This window comes from Podarcis raffonei, chromosome 6, assembly GCF_027172205.1.
Source record: "Podarcis raffonei isolate rPodRaf1 chromosome 6, rPodRaf1.pri, whole genome shotgun sequence".
Classification (NCBI taxonomy): domain Eukaryota; kingdom Metazoa; phylum Chordata; class Lepidosauria; order Squamata; family Lacertidae; genus Podarcis; species Podarcis raffonei.
Genome location: NC_070607.1, coordinates 51,889,231 through 51,899,732, shown reverse-complemented (window position 1 = coordinate 51,899,732; position 10,502 = coordinate 51,889,231). Strand labels below are relative to the sequence as shown.

At 47.4% G+C, this 10,502-nt stretch overlaps 1 protein-coding gene across 6 annotated transcripts; it reads left to right on the top strand.

Annotated features, from left to right (window-relative positions):
* The first annotated feature begins 293 nt into the window (after window positions 1–293).
* GPR61 (G protein-coupled receptor 61) lies at window positions 294–10,197 on the top strand. Of its 6 annotated transcripts, none has more exons than XM_053392837.1 (3): window positions 294–818; window positions 5,155–5,281; window positions 8,335–10,197. In XM_053392837.1, exon 3 carries the CDS (start codon window positions 8,694–8,696, stop codon window positions 10,056–10,058), a length of 1,365 nt encoding a protein of 454 aa, XP_053248812.1. In that variant the 5' UTR covers window positions 294–818; window positions 5,155–5,281; window positions 8,335–8,693; the 3' UTR covers window positions 10,059–10,197. The 6 variants fall into 6 exon arrangements, with proteins under 6 accessions (XP_053248812.1, XP_053248811.1, XP_053248814.1 ...); XM_053392836.1 differs by having other exon boundaries at window positions 294–832; XM_053392839.1 differs by having other exon boundaries at window positions 302–374.
* The last annotated feature ends 305 nt before the right edge of the window (window positions 10,198–10,502 follow it).

Below are 10,502 nucleotides of genomic sequence, written 5' to 3'. Positions count from 1 at the left end.
AGAGACAGAGATCACAGATGAAACACAAGCTGGAAATGAAACGGTACTTAGCAAGGCAAAAATCCTGCTAATTTTTAAAATGTCTTCACCAAACAAAGAAAGACGGCCGGAGAGGGGATGCTTTAGCCACCCTCAAGCATTTCTAAAGTTGGGAATTCATATCCCTACTTACCCTTTTGGAATATCAGGCCATGCACATGGAAAACCTGGAATCCTGAAACAGGAATGAGGAGGCTTCTAGGACCCAGAAGCTGACACACTCTCCAAGCTTCTGGCTGCCTCTCACCCTTCACTGCAGTGGATCTGTGCATCAGCTACAGTGGAGGAGAAGCAGCAGAGAGGTACCCAGTATGCTGGAAGCCTGCACAGGGAAGGTATGAGAACTGAAGTCTGGATTAGAGAGAAGGGAATAGGCAACTGTGTAGCCAGGCAGCAGCATGCAGACTTCTAGGGTAGGTTATTGCCAGTGCTTTCCTATCGCCCAGGTGCCTAGTACGTGCTGTTCGGTGGAAGAAAAGCATATAGCCAGTCCATTCTCCCCAAGAAGCTGAGATGGATATAGGCATAAGCACCGGGGAGGCGAAACATGGGGACTCAAATCTATGTATGCACTTAAATGGAAAGAGCAACGAGATCCTGAGCTTTGCAGGTAGGCTCCTTCTTGCATGTGAAACTAGGAGCTAATCTGCCAGCAGTAGGGCAGAGGAATGAACAGGACCAGCCTTGATTCCCCTCCGATTGCAAGATCCTTGCTCTCCTCCCTCCTGGCACAAGCTGAGGCCTACTGGTAGTAAGGTGGGTCTCCAAGCACTGGACAGGTGGGTAGCTCAAGGTAAGGAGGACCCAGCAGCAGGAGGGTGTGGGCAGCAGGAGCAGCAGCCTCCTCCTCCCCCAGGGTGGGAAACTGTCTGTTGATATTTCCATTGAAAGAAATTAAAAGTCCAGCACTTGGGAGCTCTTTGTCTTGCAAGGCTGAAGGCAGCACAGCAGAAACCCATGTGAGCAGGAATTGGGGAGGAGGGTGTTGGTCTATGTGTGAGAGAGTGGGTGTCTCTTCTAGACAGAGCAGATCCTGTCGTGTGGCTATAGAGAGCTGCACCTACCTGTGTAATCGCTTCTGAATCAGGAGGCATGCCAGGTAAGCATTTCAGAGATTCGGGCCGTTCATTTCCTGAAATATGGAGCATACATGTGGAAGTGTGAAGTATGGGAATGAGGGAAACCTATGATGTGCAATGATGAGATAAAGAGCAGTACTTTTTTCTTAAAGGGGCATCCTATCAATGAAAGGTCATCTGGCAATTCGAGGGAGAGGCCGGATGTCTGTGGTTGGACGTAAATATGCAGTGGGATACAGACTCTTCTTTTCATGGTCTGATCAGGGCGGACATCGCAGAGCAGGCTTGCAGCTTCCATGCCTCTTTGCTCTGTAGAAGGAAGATGCTGCATGAGACAAGAGAAGAGATGGGGAAGAAGAGGAGTTCAGTCATTTTAGACCTGGACTTCATGGTCCCCCAGAGCTTTAGACAGCAAGGTGTCACTCATTGCTTACTTCGAAATGTGGCAAGCCAGCTCTGCTGTGTTTGGGGTGGGACCAGTGGCATAGCAAGGGTGGGCCAGGAGGGCCGTGGTCCCAGGTGCAAATTTTGGAGGGGGCACAACCAAGTGCCCCCATGACAGGTTCCTCCATCAAGGCTGGAGCCATGGGGAGGCAAGCCAAGCCCCAGCTGGGCCTTCAGGGCTTGGACAGTGGTGGCACCTGCTACTACTTGTGGCTGGTGAAGGGACGCCCACGCACACCCCACCCTTGTGCTGGCTGAGAGGGAGAGGGTGCAACAGTCACACAAAGAGGAGGGCAGGAGGAAGAGGAAGGCAGAAAAGCGTGCCTGAGTCATGTGCATTGCCCAGAGTTGCAAGGACAGGAGGGTGAGGCAACACAGTGGCGCTCCTGGCTGAGCGTTTCTCTGACTTATCTCTGCTCCTAGGTTGGAGCTTGTTTGCAAGGACAGACTCCCTTGATTAGACCCTGGCCAGCAAAGGGACTGACTGCTGCCCAGGGCAGCACTTGCCTTGCTCCAGACACCGGCAACCCACGCTACGTCCTTGGGTGGGACCTCCCGTTCATGCTGCCAAGTGGGTGATGAAACATCTGCCCCAAAGTCCCCCTCTGATGGCGACGCTGAAAGGAATGAGGAGCTGCCACACCGGGCAGGATCTGTCCAATAATGCCATGTCCCCCAAGTGGTCATTGCAACCATGGAATGCTTCAGAGGAGCACTGAACTAGGTGAGCAGGCAGCAGACCACACACTAGATGTTCCCTTGCTTCAGCTATTGTGCCTGTATGGGTGTAGCAGAGCTATGCTGAACACAGATGACTTTGCTTGCATTATTTGGGATCAAGTCAAAACTATTATCACCAGCCAGGTGCTTTTTTAACTTCAATCCCAGTGCTATGTTTCAAGCCCATTTGTTGAGTTGGTGTGCAGGGGGAAGGTGCTTTCTGGGTTGCAACACAGTCCTTGAAGTTTCCTGTTTCCATGTAACTCAGGAGGGTAAGTCGTGCGCTCTTATGGCTCTTGATATGGATTTGAGGCACATGGAAATGGATAAGGAAATCTGTTTAGGAAAACTGAATGTTTTACTTCTGAACCAGATTCATTGGTATAATGGTTGTGGCATATCCATTCCTTGGTCAGGATTTTCAGAATGCCCTGGACTAAGCATAGGCTAGTCTATCACAGGACTTAAACTAGATTGGCAGGGCAAAGGGAATTCTGGAAGGAAGAACTTCTAGGGTGCTTCTGGACAACCTGTTTATTGAGCATTCATCTTGATTTGCGTGCAGAGAGACAAACAAAGAGTTGTCCCACACTGTGTTTTCTGTCCATCACTTTCCTTGACACTTATGCTGTAAACTGCCCTGTAACCCTTAGATAAAGGGTGGTATATAAAATTAATATATCATCATCACAAGACGTCTGAACTTTTGCAAGACCTATCACCTATAATTGTGCAACCTGAATTTACTGCAATGCGATCGAAGCACACCCCAAAATAGGAAGGAAGAAACTTCAGGATAAAACTATATCTCCAAAGCTTAGTCTGTATTGAGATTCTTATTTCTGAGTGCCCCAGGACTCTGAACACAAAGATTAGTTCTCATATCAGTTGTCTTCTGTCTACAGAATTCCTTATTTTTATTTTCTTCTGCTCATAATGACTGGCTCACTCTGCTTGATGGAGGTTTGTGCTGAGATTTTATCAGCTGACTTCAGATTCCCACCAAATACTTGTCAACTGCAGATGTTTTAAGAGTGCTAAATTATCATTGTGGGGGCCTGATCCATAACTTGAAAGCGTTGACTTATTTCCACTGGCTTTAGAGAGGTTGCATTGACTGAAACAAATGTAATTAATCATAAGTCGAGTGTGCATCGGTCTGTAAGTGGACCCCCTGTTGGCATGATCTTCATTTATACCTAATTCTGCAGCATATTCTCAAATACCGCCCACTGGCCTAGGAAGAGCACTTGGCTTTCTTTTTCTCCTCCTGTTATCTAACAACTCCAAGAGTGGCAGATATATCTCATTTTGAACTTCTGAAAATTATATCATTTGGGAGTTAATTTTATGACACATCAAAATTAAGATGTGTGGCATTTAATATATAAATATGAGTAAGCTGGGTGCTACGGCAGTTTTGTAATGAATAACATGGGTAGAGCACGTGAGGTTCTGTGTTATTTTATTGGTTTTGGTGGATGTATTTGTCAAATAAGAAAAAAAATCAATAAAATGACTTTTAAAAATACCCAACATGTTTTGTGGGGTTGTACGACCCCGTAGATTTGGCTTTCACTGACCATTTGCTCACTAGCATGCTATGTAGACCTACTCTTTTCATGTCACGTAAATGGTAGTCTGCTTATTTTGATCTAACAGTTCACAACTGTAGAGCAAGGATATGTGGAATGGGGTGGACCAGCTAGTAGGTTGGCTTCTTGCTCCCTGAGAGGGCAAATGTCCCAAGAAGGACAGTACAGAAGATGCTTCTTGTGAACCTCAGCAAATTGGTCCCCTATCCCTAACTGTACTCAGGTATGCCATGCAATCAAGGCACATCACTATAATATTAATTTTATTATTTTTACCCTGCCCATCTTGCTGGGCTTCCCCAGCCACTCTGGGCAGCTTCCAGCACATATGAAAAGATAATAAAACATCAAACATTAACAACTTCCCAATAACAGGGCTGCCTTCAGATGTCTTCTAAAAGTTGTTTAGTTCTTTATCTCATTGGCATCTGATGGGAGGGCTAGGAACCCCACAAAGGAAGTCCGTAACTCAAACCATTTCTGCACTATACGTTTGATTCTATACTATACGAGTCGATGATTCAAAGCACTACTATGCCACTTTAATGGTCATGGCTTCCCCTGAAAAATCCTGGGAACGGACTTTTGTAAAGAGTGGTGAGACTTGTTAGAAGGCCCCTTATTCCCCTTGCAGAGGTACAATACCCAGTGTGGTTTAATAATCAGTCTCTCTTCCCAGGGAACTCTGGGAATTGCAGCTCTGTGTGGGGAATAGAGGTCTTCTAACAAGTCTCCATGCCCTTAAACTACAGTTCCCAGGATTCTTTGGGGAAGGGAGCCGTGACTGATTAATGTGGCATAACAGTGCTTTACTATTCATGGTACAGATGTGGCCTGAGGTGGCATGGGATTATATCCCTCTGTCCCCAGGTGTACATGGTGTACACACTTATTGCTCACAAGGGTGAGGCAGAAAGGGTGCTATGCACATAAAAGGAGCATTTTGCATAGACAGCTGACCTTGCAACACAGATGGAAACCTAAGCTAATACTCCTCTGCCTAGAACCCCAACAGAGATGTCGCCTTGGAATTCCAAACAGAGACAGCCAACTCCACTCAACAACTGGGGTAGCCAGGTCAGAGTTCTGCATGTAGGTAAGCAGGGAAATGCTGTGATAATGGACTAACTGCAGCAGCAGCAGCCTCCAATATCTCCCCTCATCCCGTTTGCCATGTGCGAAGACTGCATCTCATCCAAAGTCTCTTGCTCTAACCCTCCAGTTGCTGATCTCTGCTTGTTGCTTGCTGATTCCATGTCTCCTCTTACTCTCCACAGGCATAGTGGATGGGACTGCCCCATCCCATGCAGGCTGTGAAGGAAGTCCAACAGCACCCGTCAATATACTCACACCAGGCGGACTCCTGTGCCCTGGCAAGCTCCATGGCCGCTGGTCAGCCAACAGGTGATGCTATCTGTAGTATGGACACCAAGCTGTGGGGGACACTTTGTCTGCTGTCCCTCAACTGCCCTCAGCACAAGAACCCTGCTGGAGCATCTGACCATCAAGGCCAGACATCTGTCTTTACCTTTCAAAATCTGCCCTATCCCTAACTGTGCAATAAACACCACTACCATGCTGTGTGTGTTTTCCCTGTGTTTGCTAGAGGTTGGGGGGCAGGGGCCTTGCAGACTCCCCCCCCCCTTGCATGCAGCTATCTAGTTTGCAGCATGAGAAGGGGCAACTTAGCCAATCTGTGGGTGGGTGCAAGAAGTGGGGCAGCTTAATACTGACAAGGGAGAAGAGCACATGGTGGCAGCCAAATAACCAGCCAAGCAGGACAGCCATGATCTGGTGCACCCATCAATGTCCAAGGGGGAAGTTCCACCCCCACCCATCTTGTCTCACCTGCACAGGACATCTGTGCCACACCCATCAACCTAGAAGAACATGTTGTGGAAAGAAAGCAGAATACACCACTATCAGGCACTCTGCTGTAGAACAGCTGCAGGAACCAGCTGTCCTGGGCTTGTGGTGGAAGCAAAAGACAGGTCAGGACCCTGGACAGCTCCCAGTGGACCTTGCTAGTTGACAATATTGGTTGGATCCACACCATATGTTTAAAGCACATTGCTCTCCCCCCCCCCAAATAATAATCAATCAATCAGTCAGTCATAGGAACTGTAGTTTATCCAGGTCAGGATACTGGGAACTATAGGTCTGTGATGGGCAAACTATAGTTCCCAGGGTTCTTTTGGGGAAGCAATGCGCTTCAAATGTGCTTTAGATATATCGTGTGCTTGTGAAGTTAGCCTCAGTCAAGAGCTGGGACCTTGAGGCATTATGTTTTCTGACAAGGCCTACACTATAGTTCCTTGTGGAGCTGGTTGTCCAATTCCACAGGTGATGACTTCCATGCTGTGTAAACAAAGGAAATATTATTGAGGGAGAAGGTCCATCCTCTGAGTCTGAGGAGGGCAGAAGAGTTAGGTCCTCTGGCCAGAAGGGCCCAGGGGGGAGATGCTGAGCCTTCCACACACCTATATTTTCTCATCATTTGTGTCTTCCTTAAGGTAATGTGGGAGAGCAGGTTTGGGGGCCGTGACATTGGCCTACCCATTTCATATGCCCCCTCTGGCCACACCTGTGCATTGCTGAGCACAGAAGATTTCTTGGCCTAGCAGAGAATCTGAGCCACAGTTAGTCTCCCCTAGACCTCAGAGGTTGCTTTTTGCACTGCCTGGGTATATTCGTTTTTATTGCTGCTTGGTTCTATGCCTTTATTCCACTACACACCTATGATTCTTTAATAGGGCATTTTTCATTCTATCTATTATAGGCAGTGGGATTGAACTCTGCTGCAAAGGAGCAGCCATGTCTGTATTTGCCCCCACTTTGTTTATAGAAACAAAATGGTATAGACATCCCAGACTTTCAGTTGAGGTCGAACTGTGGTTTTATTTCTGACCTCTTTCATAGTCTGACCTCTTTCATAGTGTCACTCTTTTAGTAGTGTGGGGTAAGATCTGATAAGTGGAAACGACATGTTTATTGGTCAAAGAAAGTGAGATGTAAAAAGTACTGGAGCACTTCTAGAACGTCTTTGCTTTATTGCATTTTCCTTATGTATCTGGTTTTAAATGATCGCCGTTGTTTTGTGATTTATGGATTTGTGAGTCACCGTGAGACATTTTCTTCTGGAAACGGACAAATAAATGCAACATAAATAAAGGGGTGTTCAGGAGAGATGGCACAACAGCCGTGGGAGGGAAAGGCTGCTCTAATTTACAGACATTGAATGAATGCTCCCATCCCAGACCTGTAAAGCACGTGAGTGCTTATTTAGTAAAGTGTTTTTAAAAATGTCATGTGTAAGCTATCATAATTTGCATCATAGGCACTATCCAATAGGCCAGCACATGGGCCATTTGAAACATGGTGGAAATCTCAGTGCATCCCTTAATTGACTACAGTGGTACCTCAGTTTAGGAACTTAATCCATTCCAGAAGTCCCACTACCGGTGGCCTTCTACCGTTCGGCTTCCATTCGTAGACCAAGGAAAAGTTTGCAAACCGGGACACTACTTTGGTTTTGTGGAGTTCACAAATCAAATTGTTCATAACAGGTCTTTTCTTAAACCGAGGTACCACTGTACTTTCCCCCCTTCTTCAATGCCAGCATCATCACAAGGACTAGTGCTATAACATGAAAATCACAGGTGGTATGTGTGTGCATGTGTGCTAGTCCAGGCTGCTAAGAAGGGCTCTTTTAAGTATTTATAGTTTTTTCTCCTGTAAGGGGGAAATTAGAATGTTGCTCCAGCACTGTATTATGAAATCCATGGGATATAGGTTAGAGATCTGGTCAAAACAGCCTCTATTCTGCATTGTCAAAAGAAGGAGAAAATCAATCTCGGGGCTGATATTTCTGCTTTCCCTCTACCTTTCTGTGAATTATCTGAATGGAGCTCACAGTCTGAGAATGGCTGCAATAAGCACCTATAGGCCTTGCATAACCACTCTCAGTAATGGTGGTAAAACTACATTTTCTCAGTAGCAGCAAATTGCAGTTTGAGGTATAGTGCTGCAATAGAAAAGCAACTTGGGGAGGGAGACACCTGGATCCCTTGTAACTGATGAGTAGAAATGGCATGTTCATTGGTCAAAGAAAGTGAGCTGTAAAAAGCCCCCTAGGAAAGGGGTCTCATAACCTGCTCTGTGATTAGATACCATCAGAACTAGGGTATTTCAGATGCAGCTAACAGCAGGGGTTGTAAGTGCTATTTCAATGTTAAGCCTTTGCAGTGCATACCTGCAGGATTACTCAATCCACACTGGTCACTGAAAGCAAATAAGCTTCCTTGAACAGTACCCTGAAATGTGGGAGCAAACTGAAAAGGTCTTCTTTGTTGTTTAGGGATTTATCAAAGAACCACCATGTGAACTTAACAAGACCTATCTCAGGACTTTCTCTTTGGCTGACAAAGCCATTAATCTGTAATTGTGTTTCTTTGTAGGTGCTGACATTTGCCTGGGGGAAAGCCTGTCATGAGATGCAGCAAAATGAGACCCTTCTCCATCACGAGAACCAATCCCATGGTCCTCTTGCATTGCCATGATATTCTATCTAAAGAAGCACAATCAAAATGAGGTGCAAAATGGCTGTGTTTAATTAAGAACATAATGGCGTACAGAACTGAATGGCAACGGGAGACATAAGAGCCGTTTTCCTGCTCTGCTCTTAACACGGGCAAGAATGTGATTCCAGGGTTTGGGGTTGCTCCTTCTCCACAGCCACTGTCGATTCTCTCTGATCACTCCCTGGGGACCCAGAATAGGATGGGTGATGGACTTGTGAAGGGAGGTGCTATTCTCCATGGAGCCTTCTCTCCCCACCCAGTGGGTGCGGAATTCCGCCAGGATCAGGAGGCTGCTGCAGACAAGCCAGAGCTCTCTGCTCCTCAATTCCAGCCTCGACACGAAGACCAGAGATGTGGCCTCTGAGTCTGTGGGCCTCTTCTTCATGCTCTTGATTGACTTGACAGCCATTGTAGGCAATGTAGCCATTATGACGGTCATCATCAAGACACCTGCACTGAGGAAGTTCGTCTTTGTGTTCCACCTCTGCCTGGTGGATCTCCTGGCTGCCGTCACCCTGATGCCTCTGGCTATGCTGTCCAGCTCAGCCTTCTTTGACGGCACGGCCTTTGGGGATGCCATATGCCACATCTACCTGTTCTTGAGCGTCTGCTTCATCACCATGTGCATCCTCTCCATCTCGGCCATTAACGTTGAGCGCTACTACTATGTGGTGCACCCCATGCGCTACGAGGTGAAAATGACTGTGGGCCTGGTTGTCTGTGTCCTGGTTGGTGTCTGGATCAAGGCTGTGGTCATGTCCATCATCCCTATCCTGGGCTGGCTCTCCCAAGACCGTGCCAGTAGTTCAGCAGCCTATGGGGGACAGAGCTGCACCTTGCAGTGGAGTCGGAGTGCCTACTGCAAATTCTTTGTGGCTTTCTTTGCTCTTTTCTACTTCCTCCTGCCTGTCCTCATCATCCTGGTTGTCTACTGCAGCATGTTCAAAGTGGCCAGAGTGGCTGCCATGCACCATGGCCCACTCCCCACTTGGATGGAGACCCCACGGCAGCGGTCAGAATCCCTTAGCAGTAGATCCACTATGGTGACTAGTTCAGGAGCCCCTCGGACTACCCCTCAGAGGACGTTTGGGGGTGGGAAAGCTGTCATCATCCTCCTGGCCGTGGGGGGCCAATTCCTCTTCTGTTGGCTGCCATACTTCTCCTTTCATCTCTACTCTGTGCTGAGCTCCCATTTCCCCGGCCGGCAGACAGAGAATGTGGTTACTTGGATTGGCTACTTTTCCTTCACCTCCAATCCTTTCTTTTACGGGTGCCTCAATCGACAGATCCGAGGAGAGCTGAGTAAGCACCTCACCTGTTTCTTCAAGCAGCCACCAGAGGAAGACCTCAGGTTACCCAGCAGAGAAGGCTCCATTGAGGAGAACTTCTTGCAGTTCCTACAAGGGACGGGTTGCAATGCTGAGGCCAGAAACACTCTTACCCATCCTAGCCCTAAAAGGGACCAGCCGACCATTGATTTCCGGATCCCAGGTCAAATTGCAGAAGAGACCTCGGAGTTCCTGGACCAGCACATGAACAGTGACATCACTGTATCCGACAGCTACATCAGGGCTGCACGTTCACCCAAACCTGAGTTGTAGCTCTTTTTGCACTTGACAATCTAGTTTCATTGGTGTGTGAAATAATGCAGAACATAACAGCTGATGAAGGGCGGGGGAGATTGGGAGCACTTAATAAATACAACCATGGCATTTGGAAACTTATCGCTCCAAGAAACAGCTCCTACTAGTATCTCAGTCATTTCATTCCGTTTGATGGTAACTGCTCTTCCCACTTGCATTTCAACTCGTTCTTAAGGGTTGGAGTCAGAAGCAGCCTCATGTTTCAAGACTTCCAGAAGTTTTCATCTGTCTCGGGGACCACAGGTTCTCCAGATGTTGCTGGACTACAACTCTCAGCATCTCTGACCACTGGCTATGCTGGCAAGGGCTGATGGGCGTTGGAGTCCAGCAGCATCCATCCATACCCCCTGCCAGTTTACAAAAGTTTATTTGATAGCTGCCACCTAGCAATGTTATCATTTG

What these genes read in the sequence shown, in the direction of transcription:
- GPR61 (XM_053392837.1), top strand. Translation starts at nt 8,694, where the DNA reads ATGGAGCCTTCTCTCCCCACCCAGTGGGTGCGGAATTCCGCCAGGATC.